Genomic DNA, 21,634 nt, shown 5'->3' with positions numbered 1-21,634 from the left:
CCTGAGCAGATTCAGTATCCCAGTGACATATATAGAAACTACCAGCTGTTACTGTCTAGGGCTATCATTTGGCACTGAAGCAATTTAAGGAAAATAATGGATACACAATGGGACATCTCAAAACAATGGGGTGCAAGGGATGAAGACAGCCTTGTTGAAGGACACAACTATTCTCTGTAGTGTTGAACAAGCTAGGCTAAGTTCTAAGGTGAATTATTTGATACACTTGAATAAAGTGTAGGGACCTCTGGAGGGTTTAAGAGCTTTGGTGTCTTTTCAAAAATAACATTTGCTTTTCATTAATCCATCTAAATTGCCCCTGAGCAAGGAAACCCTCTGAGCAAACTAAGCTCTGTTGACCTTTGGCATCCTGAAGATAAAGGAAATGGAACACTAGCTCAGGGGACCTTATCATTTCCATTGCTAACAAACAATGTGCAGCTTCATTAACCTTGTCACATTAATGCTTTGAAATCTTTAAAATACGAGTATATTTAAACCCATCGTATTGGCATCTCATGACAGTATCTTTCTTTTAGATAGATTTTTTTTAAAAAAAAATCAATGCGGCTTTCTTAAAATGCAGCTACATGTTCACAGTCAGGCAGAATCAAATGTGAAATGTCAAGAACAGCCTATGAGAAAGAGGAAGCAATTGAAATTAAGCTTACCAAGAGACATCAGGTGGAGGTACTGCAAAAAATTGACAGTACAGACGACTTGGATAACCTACAACCACAACATATTCTTCTTCATCTGGAGTTAAGATTTCTGGAGGGATCTCTGAAAAGGTATTATATGGATTGTCAAAAAAAAGGGGGGGGGGGTATTAAGAACTGTAGACCAATAAAAATGCAGCTTTAGGAAGCAGATTCTGTAAGATGGGCAAAAACGTGAATATCTTTTATCAACTATTCAGTTTATATTATGGTCAAGAAAATCTGTCAGTTCTTCTTTCTTTCAAAAATTTTAATGCGTAGTTTTCATCTCAAGTTTTGATAAATTCTGCCCTCCACAAAAAATGTTAACAAAATTACCCCCTTCCCATGCCTCTGGTTCCCAGGTTTTTTGTTTTATTATAGCCATTCTCCTCTTTCCTGTTGTTTAAGACTTACTTAACTCCTGCCAGTTTCAAGTTCTATCTTTCCCCCCCAGCTATCATTTCTCTTCCTTTGAGTTTCATCCTATTAGACTCTTTTCTCCTCTACAGCTCCGGGTTGCAGTCATCTATCGCCCTCCTGGTTCTGCCACCCAGTTCCTATCTGACTTTGAATCATGGCTGACATTCTTCCTTTCGGATTCAGTCCCCACTTTGATCCTAGGTGACTTTAATATCCACGTTGACGATTCCAATAACCCTACAACATCTCGCTTTAACTCTCTGCTAGCTTCTTTTGGCCTCCAACCACACTCCAACTCTTCAACTCATTCTCTTGGTCACTGTCTTGACCTAGTTCTTGCTGCAAACTGCGCCATTTCTGACTACCTGGCACTTGACTTTCCACTCTCTGACCATCATTTAATCTCCTTTGCTCTCACTTATACTCCTCCTCCTCGCCATACTATTCAACGTCTTTTTCGTGATCTTCAATCTGTCGACTCTAACCATCTTGGTCTGACCCTGGATTCATCTCTCTCTTCCCTAAATCTCGGGGATTCTGCTGATTCAGCTATGTCTTTATTTAACTCCACTCTTTCCTCAACTCTTGACCATTTTGCCCCTGTCTCTGTACACACTTCTTCCTCCAAGACTAGACCTCAGCCCTGGCTTACCCCCAACATTAAGTTTCTCCGGTCCTGCTCTAGAGCGGCCGAACGTCTTTGGAGAAAGTCCAAAAAGTGGGCTGATTTTATCCATTTCAAATTTGTTCTTTCTTCCTTCTCACGCGCCCTCTCTATGGCAAAACAGAATTATTACAAATCATTGATCTCTGCCAATGAGAGGTGCCCACAGCGTTTGTTCTCCACCTTCAATACTTTGCTTAAACCTCCCTCTCCTCCTGTCTCTTCATCTTTCTCTCCTAATGACTTTGCTAACTATTTCATCTCTAAGATTACCACTATTCGCTCTGAGATAGTCCCTCCTGATTCTTCTGCTCTTAATCTTCTATCGCCTTCGCCTAACAAATTTTCTGTCTTTCCTCCTGCCTCTTTGGATGAACTCTCTACACTTCTGAACTCTTCCAAACCTGCTACCTGTCCTCTTGATCCTATTCCTACTCGTCTTCTAATCTCTATAGCTCCCTCCTTTCTGCCCTCGCTCCTCCATATCTTCAATCTCTCTCTCTCTACAGGCTCCTTCCCCTCGGACTTCAAACATGCTCTCATTTCCCCAATTCTGAAAAAACCTTCTCTTGACCCCTCCTCCTTGTCTAGCTATCGTCCGATTTCTCTTCTCCCCTTTCTTTCTAAGGTTTTGGAACGGGTTGTCTATTCGCGCTGTCTTGAGTTTCTTGAAGCCAACTCCATTCTCGATCCCTTTCAGTCTGGTTTCCGCCCAAGGCATTCTACAGAGACAGCTCTCACTAAGATCTCGAATGACCTTTTACAGGCCAAGGCTAATGGCCTTTACTCTGTTCTCATTCTTCTCGATTTGTCTGCAGCCTTTGACACTGTTGATCACTGTCTCCTAATTGACATACTCTCTGACCTTGGGTTCTCAGACTCTGTTCTCGACTGGTTTAGATCTTACTTGTCTGGCAGATCTTTTGCAGTAGTTGCAGGGGGTCAGACTTCTTCTCCTGTTCCCTTATCTGTTGGAGTTCCCCAGGGCTCTGTTCTGGGTCCCCTTCTATTTTCTCTCTACACACTGTCCTTAGGAAAACTCATCAGCTCTTTTGGCTTTTCCTACCATCTGTATGCTGATGACACCCAGCTGTATCTTTCTGCCCCTGACCTTTCTCCAAGGCTTGAACAGCAAGTCTCGTCTTGCCTTACAGCTGTCTCGCAGTGGATGCGCCATCGGCGGTTGAAGCTCAACATGTCCAAGACGGAGCTTCTTGTCTTTCCTCCTAAGCCCACCCTTCAACACTCCTTTTCTGTCTCTGTGGACAACATCTCCATTCAACCAGTCCAGCAAGCCCGCAGTCTTGGCTTTATCTTTGACTCTTCTCTGTCGTGTATCCCTCAGATCCAGACCACAGCCAAGGCTTGTAGATTCTTTTTGTACAATATTGCCAAAATCCGACCATATCTCTCCGCCTCTACTGCCAAGATCCTGGTCCATGCCCTAGTGGTCTCACGACTTGATTACTGTAATGTCCTCCTGGCTGGTCTTCCTTTTTCTCACCTCCGTCCCTTAATCTCTGTCCAGCATTCAGCTGCACGCATTATCACTTCCACCCACCGCTCTGACAACATCTCTCCTGTGTTGGCATCCCTTCACTGGCTCCCTCTCCCTTTCCGCATTCAGTATAAGCTCCTGCTGTCGACATTCAAAGCCCTCCATGGACTGGCCCCTCCTTACTTATCAGACCTTCTTTCTCCTCACCTTCCCACCAGGGCCCTCCGTTCTGGTAGTCAAGGGTTCCTGTCTCAGCCCAGGATTTCCTCTGCCCCATCTCGGATTCGCCCCTTTTCACTTGCTGCCCCTCACTCCTGGAACCTTCTTCCTCCACAAGCAAGAGCCATCACTTCTTTAACCAGCTTCAAAACGGAGCTGAAAACCATCCTGTTCAGAGAAGCCTTCCCAGGCATCGCATAATTGTCGCTTACTATCTGATGTTCTGTTGTTGGCTGTTTATCGATCCATTTCCTGTATTGCTATGTACTGTATATGTATTATCCTACTTGTGAGTATGTATTTTCCCTGGATAATGATTAACCTTCCATTTTGGAGCCAAGCCCTCCCTCCAGTCCATCTGCCTTGGTCCAGGCCTCGGAGGTAGAGAGGAACTGCTGGACCTCTTACCCTTTCCCGTCACCACTCCCTTCTCCTTCTGTGTCATGTCTTTTTAGATTGTAAGCCTGAGGGCAGGGAACCGTCTAACTAAAAAGATTGCATGTACAGCGCTGTGTACATTTACAGCGCTTCATAAATAAAGGTTAATAATAATAATAATAATACTTTTTAAACTTGCCCTGTAGGCTATATTTTTGAAATATTTTTAAATACTTTGAAATATATTAAAAGTGAAAATCAAATATGTCAGGTCTTGGATTCATACAGCTATTCTTACTGGAACCAAAGCCTCTTGGACTCAATCCAAATTAAAAGAGAAAAAAGCCCTTGAGGAGGACTTAGGTAATTTATGAAACTGCCTTATACCAAGTCATATTATTGGACCATCTTGCTCATCACTGTCTACATAAGGGCTTTTCACGTTCTGACACAGGTATCTTTTCTATCTTTACCTTGAGATACCTGGAACCAAACCTCGAACCTGCAGAACTGCTAGTGTCTGCTCTGTGAGAGAGCTAAGCCCTAGTGTAAAACAGGGAATCACAAGCAGAGAATAAATAAACTCAAATCTTTCATTTATGGTTGAGACAGCTTGTCTCAACATGCCATCACAGCCTACAGGGAATTCCTCAATCCCTCTTGCAATTTTTACCTGCATTATGAGAGTAAGACATTAGGTGCTTTCCCCCCCCCCCCCCCTCTTTCCTTTGAGCTTTGTACATTTTGTGCAAAAATTTCTCTAGTGTCTGCTTCCTTGGTAAAGCTAAGCATACTGATCCAAAAAGTGAAGAAGCAAACACATACTGTAGGAGATTATCACACTGACTAAAAACCTGACTGCTCCCCAATGGCATACAGTTGAGTTGCTGGTGGGTGCTTTCATACTTAATTCACCACCAATGCCATCTGGTGATTGCAACCCAGCTGCATCCCAGGTCCCAGGCATGCTTCGGAGGCCATTTTTCCAATACAGGAACTTCCTAACTTGGAAAAGCAGCCTCCAAAGTGCACCTGGGACCATGGTTGCAGCCGGGTTGTAATTTCCCGGCAGCATCATACCACGTTGTAAGCAGTTGGTTTTTTTTGTCAGTTTGATAATCTACACACACACACACACACACACACACACAATATCAACTCAGTGCTTCTAATTTTACTAGCCCATATATTAAGGCAGCGCTTATTGTAGTTTCCAATGTTGTATATTTACAAAAGTATGCCAAAATTGATCTTGTAAATGCTTAAATTCTCTTTACGGCTTGCTAAAACAAATTCCTTTGTCTTGGAGCAAGGTGTGTGTGTGTGTGTGTGTGTGTATACAACATCTCATTTAGCATGTGAGGATGAACTAGCTCATCATTTAGATCCCCAGTAAAAACTCACCAAGAACATCAATATTTGCTGTGGCAAGAATGGTGCCATGCTTGTTGGTAGCCTCACACTGGTACACTGCAGTGTCCTTCAGCTCCAGATCAGAGATACTGGCCTCCCTTGTTGTAAAAACAGCTCTGCTGGTTTTTGTTTCTATATACATCAAAAACACAGCAAAATGTTAAGTCATTATTTACATGACACATTTGATGTTAGTATATTATTAACTGTTTATATGTATAGCCTCCCGTTCATCAAAATTACTGTCCACATGAGCTAATAATAAAGCCTTAGAGAAATCATTTTCAAGGATCTTTCAAATAGCCCAATCCCAGTCATACAGCAGTTTAGAAGTCATAAACAGCATTTCACATTCTGCCTGAAAATGAACTCCAACGATGGTGCTGCAACAAGAAAATCATGTGCTCTTATAACATCTTAGTCTGACCACAGCATTTTGTAATAGGTGAAACTTCCCAATTTTTTTATAATCCTAGCCCAGTTTAGAGCACATTACATGAACCCAAGCTTGAAATCCAATTCATACTGTAGAACCTTAAAGCCCAGATATTATTTCTCTCTGAATATGCACATTTATTCATTTTCCTCAGTTCTTTGCATGGTACATAGTAAAGAATATTCCACCCCATAAATAAAAAGAGAAATTTTACATACTCTTTCTTACAAATTAATGCTTGAATTTTGATAATGTTAATTTAAACAACAGTAAAAGTATAGATATGTTTCACTGATTGGTTATTGTTTTGATTAAAATAAATATCCCAATCATTATAAAAAATACAAACATATTTAGAAAAACTAAATGCTAAAAAGAGCAGGAATGAGTAGCACATAACAGCAAATAATCATAACTCTTCTATTTTTGGTATGAAATATTTTTGTTGACTGAACATAATTGAATCATTTTAGGGGGAAAGTTGAAAAAATGATCCTTCCACCGCTGCCTTTTTATATGTGTGTATAGGTATTTGATACTGCTATACATTATAGATTATGGCTGCATTCTGTGCTTACCTGGCAAATGAACACCATTCTTTTTCCACTTGATGGTTGGCTCAGGATAGCCAATAGCTTGACACAACAGTACAAAACTTCCACCAATACTATAAACTCCACTTTCTGGTTTTACTACCCATGTGGGTGGCTCTGTGGAGAAAGAAAATAATAACATGCCAGTCATTGCTATGAATCAATTACTGCAGTGATTCTCAACCTTTGGTGTGTTTGAGTTTTTGCCTCCAGCTGTCAGAATCACACTGAAATTTAAAATTTCTGGAGGGCCAAAGGCTGGGATCCATTGAATTAAGAGACGTATGATCATCACCAACATCCCCAACACTTCATTACTGATATAAAACATATAGAATATTATACTTTTTATTTCCTTTTTTTCTTGCCAACCAAGGTAGGAGGACAAAATGACAGTTTCACATTATCCTGCATTTAAGTCAATCACTGCCTTTCATATAGATATTACAGATAAGAAGGATCTCAAAAAAGGAAGTGGCTTCCCAATTTTGTCCTGTAATTCATAGCCAAATTTTTGCTCTGTAGGCCTTGGTAGAAGAATCTGCCCACATTCAAAGTTTTAAAACATCATTTATTTCCTTTCATTAGTGCGAAAATTTGCTGAACTACAGGGGCTATTATTTTAAAACCCAGACCTAAAATGCAATTCCCACCCATCACTGATACATGCAATATGGTTCAAATTGCATGGTACCTGATAGCTCTACAGTAGAAGCCACACTGTAAACTGATTTAGACTTTTTTTTAAAAAAACAACAACAATTTAATACTGAATTCATTATAAAAATCTCCCACCAAATTTATTACCTGTGCCTGAATATGAACAGACACTCATTTTTTCTCTCTCTTCTGAGTTTAGTTGAAATATAAGAGGTCTGGCATTTGTATAGAAGAATCAACATAGGGAAAGTGTGACACCCCCCCCAACAGATATATGTCACAGACACTTCCATATACATATCCCCCCAACAGTCCTAATTTGGCAGGGACAGCCCGAGTCAATAATCCATCCTCCTCCTTTGAAGTTGCTTTTAAAATACCCCCATTTCTCTCTTCTTATCCCACTTTACCCCTTCATACTCAACTTACTTTAATTTTTCAAAGTACAAAACTAGTTTCCTCTCATTGAACTCAATGTGGGGAGAAGAGAGGAGGATACAGATTCTTTTCCTTCCTATTAAGCTCAGGTAAAAGCAAACTACTGCAGCGACTCCTAACTTGTGTGTTCTTATCCATTAATAACCTTTGCCATCCTGACCACACTCAAATGTTTCTTAGCCACATGTGTCCTGGTTTTCAACTGTAAAATGTAGGAGCATATGAGTATAGTTTGTAAGAAAAATAAGAAGTGGAGAGATTACACAGTAGTATGGAAGGATGAAATGTGATTCAACAAGAACAGCTTAAGAGTTACAGAAGGATATAAAGTTCATAAGATTTTTTAGAAGCAGATATTAAGCAGCAGAGGATTCCACAGCAAAGTAATCCAAAGCAATGAGCAATGAGCCAGCGTCTAACAGCTCAGAGGCCTAATCAGAAGGTTAGATTGAGAAAAGGGCAAGAATCAAATAAAGAAAAATGAAGACAGAGACTGGACTAAGAACTACAAAGATCCTTAAAGGAGATTGTAATCAAGAAACAGAAAAGACAGCACCGGGGGTGGGTGGGTGGGGGGAGATCTCATACAATCAGTATTAAAAGAAGTCTTGGTTCTGTTTGAAAAGTATTTTTAAAAGCATATAGAAATGTGCATGAAGAAGTGAACATCTAGAAAGGCTTATGCTGGATGCTATTTTATTCTGCATTAATAGAAGCATAGTTTTCAAGTCCTGGGAAGGAATCAAGGAATCATTCGCTTATATTCAGTACCAGTCAGGCTTCACCTGGACTACTGTGTTCAGTTCTGGGCACCTAATTTGAAGAAGGACATAGACAAGGATGAGAGAACAAGGATGGAGAACAAAAAGTATCAGGAAAGATTGGAGGAGGTGGGCTTGTTCAGCTTGGTGAAGAAAAGACTGAATGGTGATTGTCCTGGCCTGTTTTCTGCTGATCCAAGGGTTTGACTAATGGTTTGAAGCTAAAGGATATACATTTCAATTGAAGGAACTTCTTGATAATAAGAACAATTTGCCAATGGAACCAATTCCTAGAGAGGTGGAAGGGACTCTTCTCTGTACATCTCCGAAGAGAGACTGGAGAACTAACAGTTGAGGATGCTTTAAGTAGAAATCCTGCACTGAGCAGAGACCCCTGAAGCCCCTTCTAACTTGGTCATTTTAGCATTCTATAAATTAGTAGTAGGATTCTTCAATACTCCTGTTACAAAAAGATTAACATGGCTATCTTTTTAAAAACGGATACATTCACTGATGCTTTTAGTCCATTTCAACAGCAGATGGCACACTCTGGTAACAACTGTAGAGGGAAGGAAAGTGGAAATGTGGAGCTTTATGCAAAGAGTTGTTTTGCTGTTTATTTTTCACCTTTGGTTTTATGACAAACAGGAGAAACATATAAGAAATCATGTAACCTGCTACCAAGGGCTCCTTTCACTGCATTTTCAGTTACAATGGCATGACTAAAAAGTACTGCTGATATTTGTCAAGCTTTCTAATATTAGCTGGCCTTTTCTGAATTCAGGCTTCTTCTTCTTCTTTTTTAAATTAAAACAGTCATCGAAAGGGAATCATATTTCAAAGGAAGACCCACTTCTGCTTCAATGTTGTTGAGATAAGATTTAAGTGGGGACCATCGTTCTTCAAAAGTCAGAGGAAGATTCCACCCCCGCAACCTTCTAGATTGATCATTGAGCTTTTCCAAAAAGCAAAAATTTCAAAATCGAGACCACCACTCAGTCATATTGGCTTTTCCAGTTTTCCAAGCCCTGGCAATTTCAATCCTGGCCAATGCCAACAAAAAGGTAATAATATCTTTATTGTGTAATGTCTTGTTTTCATTAGTAAACACTGAAAGCAATAAAAGTTCTGGAGAAGGGACAATTTTTTGATCAGTGACTACATGTGTAGGAAGGTACCTCTATTACTACACCCTCTCCAACAGCACGAGGTGGGGTTCTTAGTAATGTGTGCAAGTTGTAGTGGTGTGAGATACCATCTATGCTCAACTTTAAGAGTGGTTTATTTCAGGGCTATAGAGTTAGGTTTATATGGGGGAGTGTTCCAGATTTTAAGCCACTCTGTGAATTTAGGCTTCTAAGATTAAAATATGCCAGAATGTCTATAACAACTGTACACACAATGAACTTAATTTTGAGGGAAGCATGGTCAGTTTCCGAAACAACTTGCATTTTCCAGAAAACTGTCATTATAAATGCTGTTTGGCTGGAATCTAAAAATGAAATATAATTTTGAGGTGCCTGCCTCCCTGTCCTTCACAAAATGCATTAGTCTTAATAATCTCACTAAAACCACATGAGTTGGTGAAGGTTACACAAATGTGATGGTAAAGTAAAATTACTGGTAAGCATGGACACCAGGATGGTAGCTGCAGGGGAGGGTAAAACATGTAACACCTAAATAAGAAGCCTGACTCCCCCAAAAACTTCCTTCGGTTTCCAAATTTCTGACATTGCAATAACTTAAAACTTCAGTTGTAAAATTAGAAATATGGTTTAGTTATTCAAAGAAAAGGGACAGGCAAGTTGTACATGTGAACTATTTCCAATATCTTGCTTTTTTACAATGCTAGAAATTAGACAACTAGCCATCTAGCATGTGGTGTTGCTCTCTTACTACTGCCTTCCACCTCTCCCAGAATCATTGTCTTTTCAGATGACTCATTTTTTTTCTCATAATGTAGCCAAAATATGAAAACTTCAACTTAGTCCCCTTGGCTTCCAGGGAAAATTTGGGCTTAATCTCTTCTAGGACCCAGCTCTTTTTTTTTTTTTTTGGATGTTCACAGTATCATCAGCATGCTTCTTCAGCACCACATATCCATAAATGGTGATGGAAAATACAATGGTTTGAACAATCTTCACTTCACAGCAGTGGCATCACTAGGGTTGGCGTCACTCAGTGTGGTGACTCATGGTATCACCCCCATCCCTTGACCTCCTCCCATACCACACCATAGAGAATCCTTAGTAATATATTTTGTACTAATGTTACTTGTAAATTGTAATTCTAATACATCACTGAATATAATGGTAATAGTTGTGACATAAACAACTAGCAAAATTAAAGTTTCACCTTTAATTTTACTGTCATATGCACAGACTAAATGTATTTGCATATACATAATTTTGTGTGGTTAAAATAGAAATTTGGTAAAATGCAATGATTTTAAAGAAAAAAAAATAAAAGATTTTTAAAATTAAAAATGTAATTTAAAAAAAATTAAATTAAATTTTTACAGTTAAAATTTAAAAGAAACCTGGAGCCGCTCCTTTCTCTTCCCACTGAGTCTTATTCCACTCACACCATCTCTTCAGTATTTTAAAAAGACACTGGCGAATGCCACATCCCATTTCTGCCCAAAAGCAGATGTTCGAGGAGCAGTGGTGTCACACCCCTTTTAGGGTGTCACCTGCTGCAGTGTGCACCCCTGCACTCCCTAGTGATGCCATTGCTTCAGAGTTATGTCTTTGCACTTTGTGATCTTGTCCAGTTCTTTCATAGCTGTCCTACCCAATCCTAGTCTTCCTCTGATTTCTTGACACCAGTTACCTTCCTGATCAATATTTGAAGCAAGATATGGGAACCTTTTGCTACCTAACGTTAAAGGATTGAACAATAACAACAACAACACTCCTCTGCCCTACAGAGATGGTCAGGATTTTTTTCATAACTATACAAACTCTTCCTGAAGTGTCAAAATATTCCCAGTGGAACTTTTGGCACACAACTACTAATAGGAGAGCAAATCCACAACGAATATGGTAAGGAGCAGTACATTTCAACAATAGATAAGCAAATTGTAGTTAATCATTTGGAAGAATCTGTTGAAAAAATAGCATAGTCAGTAAGTAGCCTAAGGTGGCCCTGGAATTCCATTCCTTAAATGTGTTCAAAGAACTACCAGGGAGACATCTGCTTTGGCATCCTTTTAAGTGGACAATCTCCTAACTTTGGCCTTCTGGCAGATATAGGATTAGAAGGTTGCCTATTGGCACACTGCACATCAACTTGCAGGATGTCTAAACTCTGTGGCAGAAGGCAGCTATTCCTTCTATGAAATAGCACATTAAAAAAATATTCTGGGAACCTAACCAACATGTTTTTTCTGTGCTTTTGGATTGGTTGGTGTTTTACAACCACAGGGGGAAAATGGCATGAAAAGATTGTTTTCAAAAAGGACTTCCAAGACTACATAGTTCTAAATCTCTAGCTTTATTTTCAGCTCAAGGGGCATTAAGACATAAGAGGATTAGTCCTGAAGACTGTGAGAGCTCTTCTGGTGGACCAGACAATTCCTGTTAGCCATTACCATGTCTCCTGTATCTTCATAATGCCCCAGCACAGTTGGGGTTATAATACCCACAACACACAATCATATTGATTTCAATGGAACAAATCACATTAAACCCCAAACACCCCAATTTAATGCATGTGGGGATTTCTCTCCTGGACTACTTAGCTTTACAAACTTCCCACACAGTTTTGTCTGTCACAGTTCAGGTAAATTATAGGAAACATCTGCTTGAGAAAAACAATTCATTAATATGGCTGTTTTACATATTTTGTTTGCTCATTAACCCCAATGATATTTTAGCTGCACACAAAAAGATAGAAAGCTGTTAGGTCTCTTTGCTTAGTTGTTATTCCTTGCTGAGTGCAAGCTAGATCCTGGGTTTGACTCTCCATCAAGTATGAAGAAGTCTTATCAGATGCAGCATAAGTGTAAAAAAAGGTACCTATATCAGCTGATGTGGGACATCTAGATAACTCTACATCAGGGCCGGAGAACCTATGACCCTCCTGTGTTGAACTAATATTGTTTCCAACATCTCTTACCACTGGTCATGCTGGCTAAGACTGATGAGAATTAGAGTCCAACCACATCTAGAATCCCACAGGTTCCCCATAATGTCCAGAACTCTAAAAAACATGAACATTTCAGAATTCTATGCATAACATTTTAGTAATGGTGTCCACAAAGAAACTGTACCATTAATAAAGTCTATGCATGGGCACTCTTAATTAGTTTGGAAAATAGTATACCACTCATTGTGATGTGAACATAATAACTATGTATATGACAGGAGCATGTTTTTATAGATTTTGTTTAAACAAGTCACAACATAATTTCAGAGTGCAGGCACTCTCCCCGTATGAAGCTGCTTTCCCACAGATATATAAACAATAGTCAGAGAATAAAGCAGCTCTACTCTGACCTAAACTAAATCTCTAGTCAAATTATATCAGTCTTGCATGTTCAGATTAAGCCAGAAATCAAAAGCTATCATGGATTTTCTTTTGGAGGTGTGTTCCTGCAACAACAGAGTGCTTTACCTTTTAGAGAGCTATATACAGTAGGAGGGATGGGACAAAACATGGCCTTCAGGCTACATGGTGCCTTTGAACCCCACTTGTGTGGCTCTCTCACCATTGTATTTCTTATCAAGCATGTTGCTCTTCTTGCAATGAGTGCCCCAACGTCCAAAGTGCTACTATTTTCTCTATCGCCTACAAACACAACTTCCCAAAACTGCTGCTGCTGAGCTTCTCTCACAACAAACACCCCTCCCATAAACAAATTCCTAAGCTAGTAATTGTTCTGACAGAAAGCTGTGATTCACTCTGTTTTGCAGTCTCACAGATGTCTAGTGTGTGCAAGCACATTTCCTCTGCCAACATAGTTGCCTTAAATTCAGTTGTAACCTTTCCGGCACTTCTGTTCCAAATGAATTTAAGTGCAGACTGGGCCAGCCAAAGAAATCAGTAGTAGCAGAACACATTGTAAGAGATCCTGAGCATAAAATGTGATTTAAAAAAAATAATAATTCTGGACCATGCCAAAAATTTTCTGGTCAGGATGCACAGGGAAGCCACTGAAATCCACAAACAACTGGACAACTTCAATCGGAAACTAGAAACCCTTAAAGTAAACAAGGTCTGGCTACTAGTCCATAAAAACACCAAAATCAAAACTCAAAACATGCAAATTATCACCCAGGGTCAGGAGATTTCCCAGCAGAACAATGGATCAGTAATTGAATAGGCATCCTGAGGCCTTGTCATTCAACACAGACCAACACACAGATTAAGATGTAAATCCCTTCCAACCAAAAGTCACACAGTATATACAATATATACCCCACTCACTTCCATGCCAGATTTCTCTGAAGATGCCAGCCAAAGATGCTGGTGAAACATCAGGAAAAAATTATTCTAGAACATGGCCACATAGCCCTAAAACCCACAAAAAACAATGGATGCTGGCTGTGAAAGCCTTTGACTTCACAGAGTTTTCTTTCTTTGTTAGTCATGTTGATGTAGTAGGATTGGGTTGTTTCTGGGCACAGTACAAGGTGTTGGTTATAACCTTTAAAGCCCTACATGGCTTGGGTCCAACCTATTTGAGGGATCACCTGCTTCCATATAACCGCCCCGCACCCTCAGGTCCTCTGGGAGTAATCTATTGCAGCCTTTAAAAACCAGACTAACTGCTACCTCTCAGAGGGCCTTCTCTGCAATTGCTCCCAAATTATGGAATGGTCTGCCGGATGAGATCCATCAAATTGCCAGCTTAGACAGCTTTAAAAAAGCCGTCAAGACAGATCTCTTCCAGCAGGCCTTTCCTGAATAAAAGTGCCCGGCCACAGAATGACTGCCCCCCACATCATGTATTAGCCCACCACTCTGTCCTCGTATATTTTTGTGTGTGTGTGTGTTTTTTAATAGATATTTTAATTGTACATGTTTAATCCTGTTTTAAGGGGGGAATTTGGGACATAATTTTGTAAATGTGGATTTTAATATGTTGTGAGCTGCTTTGATTGTCTTGTAACAGAAAAGCGGGATATAAATAAAAGTTTTATTATTTATTTATTTATTGTTTGTTGTTGTTGTTGTTGTTTTAATAGAGCATTAGGGAAAATCTCCCCATGCTGAAAACTGCTACAGTTACCTACAAATTTGGTTTTCCATTGAATACTTGCTTTATGTTGTTCCTTTATTTTTCTTCCTATATATACTTCCTAGGCCAAAGAGATCAACAGATCAGACTATCTTTCCTGCAATTTATTTGGTGAAGCTTATCTTTATTCTTTTTAGGCTTCTCAGAAATTACTAAATTGGATGCTTACATAGCTGGATTGGAAGCTCTCTGCTACAGGAATGGAAACAAGGAAAGTATTTCCCCCCCTATTTTCAGGAAACTGGAAAACAATTGAAAAATTACTTTCTGAATGCTAGGCATGTTGACTAGGGGATGTTTTTCTTCTCTATTAAGAGTGTGGATCAAGACTAGAATCCTCTGCAGTCCAGCATCCTCTTGCCACAGGGGCCAATCAGGTACCAATGGGAAAACCTCTTCATCTGATGTTCCCCAGCAACTGGTGTTTGGAAGCACATTGCCTCTAGTCTTTAAAGACCTGTGGAGAAGGTTTTTAATGTAATGAAATACCCATGGAGATATTTAATGTCCTCTGGCTAGTCTTTCTCAGTTCGCCTTCTCAGATATGTGGGACATATGAAAGAAAAGCTTTCAGATTTTGTCTCCCATACAATGATCAGTGACGCCTATTCTTCTTTTTTAAAAGTGAAACCATATAAAGTCAATGCAATTTTCTCTGACAACTTGTTTTTCAGACACACACACAGATAGGCAGATACAGAAAGGGTACTTAACCCTTTCCTTGCCAGACATTTACCATTGACAAATCCACTTTCCTCAAGCTGCTTTTCTCAACATCAGACAAAGGATAACAAGAATAATATAATTTCTCTGGGGAGATGATTTCATAAGAAAGATAGCCAGAAGGGAAAGTAATAGAGGGTTTTCTATTATTTCACGGGGAGTAACTGGCAAAATCACCACTGATTGTTCCTTACCTAACAAACCCCTATGAAATTCATAGGGTTACTATAAGTCGACAGGCAACTTGAAGGCACACACATACACTTCTGATTACAGCATTATTTAAACACACAGCCACATACACAGAGAGAAAAAGAGATAGAGAATTTGGTTGACTATATGTGAGGGGAAATGCTTGTGACAACATCTGTGTGGAAAAGGGAAGGAAAATTTGAAAGTCCAGTGAGTCACACTCTATCTGTAAACCCAATTCATTATGCTTCTTCAGCTCAGCAGTTGCTGTTCTTAGAAACTACAGGATCCATATGTGAGAGCCCCAGAAGCATGAGCTCCTGTAAGAAATATTTTGTTTTTCACATGCAGACATGACAGAGACAGTCTGAATGTCAGTGTACGTTCTTTCCCATTATCAAGAGCAAAGAGAGCAGACAGGGTGCAAACACTGGTGAGCTTCCTGAATAGTCTGTCATGTCTGGGTTGAATTTATATTTCACCTACAGCCAAGCTCTTAAGGAAGAGAGCAAGAGTGGTATGACCTGGTTGTAACTTGACTGTAACTCCAAAGGAATCAATTATAACTAGTGAGGTCAGCAAAACTAAGGCCCGTTACAAACGGGCATAAAAGTACGTCCTGCGGACGTACTAGGGTTAGAAAGGGGCATCACTTCCTGACACCCCTAACCCTAGTACGGACCCAGTCCGTACAAAATGGCAGCACCCATTCCATACGGGGGCCGCCATTACGACATCATGAATGCGCCACCTCCAAACGAGGTGGCGCAGACGTGACATTGTCGCGCCGCGTGAGGGCGCCTAGAGCGCCCTTTCCGCAGTGCGAGAAGGAGCTCCGAAACGGAGCTCCTTCTGGGGTTTGTGTCGCTGGCGCAGCCTTTAGACAGCTGCGCCAAGGATGCAAGGAAGAAAGGGGCCTAGCGGCCCCTTTCTCCTCCTCCCCACCGCCATTGGGTGTCCTTGGGGCTTGAAGCCCCAAGGACACCCCTTTCCAGGCCGTGGGGAAGCGGCCTTTTGCCGCTTCCCCGCGGCCTGGAAAGCGGCGGATCAGGGCCTCGGAGGCTGCTGTTGTAGCAGCTGAGGCCCCGATACAGCGGGGAAAGGGCCGCTTACAGGTCGCCCCAGACGGGCGGTCTGTAACGCGCCTATGTTCACATAGTCCAAATGAGCACCAGCCATTAGTGTGTGATGGAGTGGGAATTATGATGTTGGCTTGTGATTAATGACAGTGACACATTACTGATTAAAAAATCAAGAGAAAGAAAGACGTTGGGCATGTTCACTGCCCAACTTCCTATACGTGGTGAGACTTCTGAAAATGAGCAGGATTCTGTCAGCTGCGCAAATCATATTAACAGATTTCACTGCTCAAAAAACAATTAACACTGCTGTGTTTTTGCATCATGCATGCATGCATGTGTTGTGGACTCATTTTCATCTCTGTATCTTAATGAAGAGAGGCCATAATTTAGCCACCATAATTCTATAGGGCTTATTTGCTTTTGTCTTTCTTGGCATCTGATTGTTTCATAGCTTCTGCAGTTCCTTTGAAGGCTACAGGGTTTTTATTTATTTATTTATTTATTAAAAAAAGAATCCTCAGCCAGATTGTTAAGATATTCATTGATGGCAGAGACATTCCCAGCCATCTGGAATGATTTCTAAAAGTCAGCAAATTGTAGGACTGAAGCCATTTTATAATCTACAAAAATCTCCCTCCTTCTCCATCTCCCTATATACCCAGCCACCTTTTCTGGATGAGCAATGCTGTGTATCAATCAAATAGAAAAGTCTAGTAATCTCAGTGTTCATTTGGTAAAAAGAAAACAACAACAACAACAGTGGCCCATCAATGTAAAAGGTAACAAGAAATTGAAATATAAATATTTGAAATGCTTGCTTCCTCTCTAGATTCCCTCTGATGCCAGGGAGATGAGAAGAGAGCGATAAATAATAAATTCAAGCAAGAGACAGATGTGTGCACTTTAATGCTGCCTGTGCTCATTCTCCTCAGCAACATGGACAGTTTTATTATTTTATGTTACCGTTAAGCATAGAGGATAAAGATTTGAATGTAACTGAATTCAGTCATTCCTGAATCATTTGTAGTCAACACGAGAGAAGGAGGTGTATGCTATCCTCACTTCCTCTGTCATCACTTCTGTCCTTACACCTATGGATGGAGGCTGGTGGTTCTGAAACAGATTGCTCTCCATATGAGCTGGAGAACTGTGTTAATGAACAATCTCTATGGCCAATAGAAGCTGTCTGCTACAGACTCTTCCACTGGACTGGAACTGGAACAGAACAAGACATGCAAAGTGGGAGGGGGACTAAATCACACAGACACTGTGATAATAGTTTAATTACCTGTCTAGAGGTATACCTTTCTTTGTAGAAAGAGAAAAGTATGCATGTATAGTAAGCATAGTTAAACACATAACTAAAGGGAGGTTCACATAAACCTTCTTGTATATTAAAAACATATATGAGGTTCTTTCAAAATTGCTCAGCTAACATGTATTAGCTGTATCATTTTGTATGGCAACTATAATACCCATAGAGCTCCTTTACAGTGATACAGTAGTAAATTTTGCTGCATAGGCACTCAGCATGACAGTCCATGCCACCATGCCCCTTAAGAAGAGCCTCCAAAATGCTGGAAGCTGATAGTTCCAGCAGTTTCCATTTTCACCAGGAACAGTGAAACTATTGGGATTCAATTATTTTGTAAAACTATTGAGTCTCAATTATCCATACAAGATGGAACTAAGGATAACTCGCAATGATATACTGCTGTTAGGAAGATTCTGCCTTCTACTTCTACTTCTTCAGCTGCTAGGGTTGTAACTAATCTAAGAGGATTATCACACAAGATAAGAAATGGGAGAGAAACGGAATGCTCCTGTCATGATCATGAGATTACATGAAGATTTTCACATGACATCATGCATATACCATACTTTATTCCCATGAATAAAGTGGAATGCTCCTGTAATATCTTATTAAAGCTAAACTCCCACTGATAGTTTGCCCATAGTGCAAATGAAGTGCAATCATGAAAGTAACATTTCATTTGTGCTATTGTGGAGCAATCTGGGACCTTTTCCCAGAGTGCAATTCAGTACAGGCAATTCGTTCTCATTGCTAAGATTGTTTTTGGAATGTAGTGTTCTCTTATTTTGAGGTTTAGGGTACAATTTTGTTTCAACTGGATAAAAATAATGTTGTAGAATATAATAATAAATAATAAATGATTTATTTATAGCCCACCCAATCACAAGGAATCCGGGCAGGTTACAACAGTAAAAGTACATTAAAAATACAATAAAGTTCAAAATTAATCCCTTCCCAACCCCCCATCCCAATTCTAAAACTACAATATAAAATACTCACAATTTTAAAAACAGTAAAATACAATAGGATAAAAATTGGGGAAAATTGGGCAGAGAGACATGGATCACAGTCGAGTCATATTCATACTCATATTCAGGGAGAGGAAACTAGGTTGGGAACAAAATATGTCAATTTTGTTTTGTTTTGTTTGAGATGGAACCATGATTTGCATGCATGTGCACTAGTGGTAACACAGTGCATGCACAAAATGTTCAATAATGACATATTAACAATACAAGAATGGAGGTATGTGGAATGCAATTATGTTTCTATACTGTATTTGTACTGTTAATATAGCGTGAATGCACAGTGTGTGAAAATATTGATTGCTATAGTGTTATTGTTTTGTTATTTGCTAATATTTCATTACAATTGCACAACTGTAATGAAATACTAATAGAATTGGCCTTTGTGCAATACTCTCCTGTGACAGTACGGTCTAAGGAAATAGCAGAAGGTCCCAGTGTGGCCTCTCTGAAAGCCCAGGACTTGCATATGGAAAGAATCTTAATTGGTCAATGATTCTTGTCACATGGGGAGCTCTATACATATAAGTGACTACATGCACAGGGTCCATTGTCATGGTTTCCAGACATGGCAAATTAGGAAGTGTCATCAGAAAGTGTTTCAGTGTTGGTGGGCATACTTGGATTGCATGAGGAAGTTCATGTGAACCAATCTTTACTCAAATGATTATCTTGGAAGAAATACGGACATATAGAAGACAAATCTCATGCATCTTCTCCCTCATCTGCTGAGGGACATTTGCTCTTTGCTCTTATTCCAAATTTACACAGTTAGCCTAATGCACCATCCCCTTATTCATTTCAGGAGCAATGAGTAGGAAAGAAGTAAGTACAGTGCATTTATTTGCATTTCACTGTTTTCCTCTCTGCTGTTTCTTTCTTTTGTCTAGTCTTACTTCCACCTTCCCAGTAACTGTATTTTATGCTGAGGATGTCTCTGCTTTGTCCATATGTGGATATAGCCTCAACCTCTTCATAAGAGTTAGAAAACTTCCCAAGCTACAATTAAAATAACAATCCTAAATCACTTTATTCAACTTTTGGTTTAGAGAGAAAGCAATGAGCATTGATAATTCACTAAACCATAGACAATGTTCCTCATTTCAGGTTTAGGTGGCAGCATTATAACTACTATACTCCTGGTTTCCAAAAGCAGCTATGAAATAGTTTGAACACTGCTCCTTTAATTATGCAGTTTTGAAGAATATGTACATACAGAGTCCACAGATTAATAGTATTACTACAGCTAGGTTACATGACTGCAAGTCACTAAAGGCACAGCACTCATAGTAGGGTGGCACAGCATGAGTTCACACTATCAGCTCAACTGCTTGGAAATATAACAGGCTATTCTTTTGTAAGTCTACCTCCCTCTGTTAGGTAATTTCTGGAGGTGATTTAAAAAAAGATCCATGATGGCTACATAATCACATTGCAATATTTTTGCAGTGAATTTTACGTAATGAAGCTGCAAAAACGCAGTGAATGAGTTCTCCCTGAAGTTTTTCTCCCTCATTTACTGAACTAATAATAAAAAAACCATGTGCATGCATGTTTACTCAGTAGTGACCCACACTGAATTCAATGTTGTTGTTTTTTAACTAAATGTATTTTGGTTTATATCCTAGAAACACCTCTATAATGCATACTTAAGTTGGTTCATTTGTTAGCCGCATGGAACACTGGGGACAGTAAAAACTCAAACAATGAATTCTGAAGAGTTCTATGAGATACATTTCTCATAATTCATTTGTAGGAAACTGTCACAAAAATGGAGATGACCTCAGGCTGCACATCTTAGTATTCATTTTTTATATTTATATCTCATGTTTTCATTAGTGATTGCAAGGGGTTTTCTTTCTCCCCACATTATCCTCACAACAAACAAACAAACAAACAAACAAAAAATATTGTGAGATAAGTTGGACAGAGAGTAGCTTGATCATATGGCTTGGGCCCGAGTTACTTGAGAGACTGCATCTCCCCATATAATCCGCCCTGCACACTCTGGACGTCCAGGAAGAACTTGTTGGAAATTCCATCTTCCAAACATGTTTCTACATCCCGGATGGCCTATTCAGTAACGGCCCCACAAATTTGGAATGGTCTCGCCAAGGAGCTCCGTCTTGTGACCTCCCTGGTAACATTTAAAAAGAGGCTCAAAACCTTCCTCTTTTGTCAAGCCTTCCCCCCTGTAAAATGAAGCTGTGTATTCCCGTTCCTATCGATTCTCTGCCTTACCCTGTTGAATGATTGTGTTCAGATTTTGTATAATTTGTATTAGTGGATTTTATCTATTTTTATGAGATGTTTTGAATGGTTTTTATATGGTCTGTAAAGCGCTTTGATCTATGGAAAAGCGGTATATAAATAAAAATTATTATTATTATTATTATTATTATTATTATTATTATTATCACTTAGTATGTTTCATGGACCAGTGAGGAGTATAAGCTAAATCTTCCAGGGGCCATGCAGTAGTCAATTACAGTCTTTGGTCCTACTGATGCTTTAGATTGAGAGGAGGGGGAGGAGCTAGTTAAGCAGCAACACCAAAATTGTGAATAGTCAAACCCGCAAATATTAATGCTGTGAATGTGGAGGGCTGATGTAAATTCAGATACAGATAAAGATTCAGATATAAATATAGATTTCTGACATGGCTTTTCTCTTATTGGATAGACCTGGAAGTACAACAATGTTCAAGAACATAACTCAGAAGAGGATTATTTTTTTAATCTTCTACTTCATTCTTAATAATTGAACTAAACCCTGGAAATACTTACAGTATAAAATAACTTTAAATCAACTCCACTTCAGGACAATTTATGTTAAAGGAAATATGGAGGAATCCAACAAATTATAACCTGTT

General features: G+C 39.5%; 1 protein-coding gene across 6 annotated transcripts in view; it reads right to left on the bottom strand.

Annotated features, from left to right (window-relative positions):
* Positions 1–21,634, bottom strand: part of CHL1 (cell adhesion molecule L1 like) — a 325,279-nt gene that overhangs the window by 49,672 nt on the left and 253,973 nt on the right. For all 6 annotated transcript variants that reach the window (XM_089519748.1, XM_089519774.1, XM_089519736.1 and 3 more), the window contains 3 exons: positions 6,308–6,439; positions 5,285–5,425; positions 672–783 (listed from right to left, as the gene is read on the bottom strand). In XM_089519748.1, the coding sequence (XP_089375874.1) occupies positions 672–783; positions 5,285–5,425; positions 6,308–6,439 (385 nt within the window). The remainder of the gene's footprint in view (positions 1–671; positions 784–5,284; positions 5,426–6,307; positions 6,440–21,634) is intronic.

Source organism: Sceloporus occidentalis, unplaced genomic scaffold, assembly GCF_023333645.1.
Source record: "Sceloporus occidentalis isolate IW3139 unplaced genomic scaffold, rSceOcc1.0.p SCAF_1, whole genome shotgun sequence".
NCBI lineage: Eukaryota > Metazoa > Chordata > Lepidosauria > Squamata > Phrynosomatidae > Sceloporus > Sceloporus occidentalis.
The sequence above is the reverse complement of the archived record's forward strand: the minus strand, read 5'-3'. Positions and strand labels throughout refer to the sequence as shown.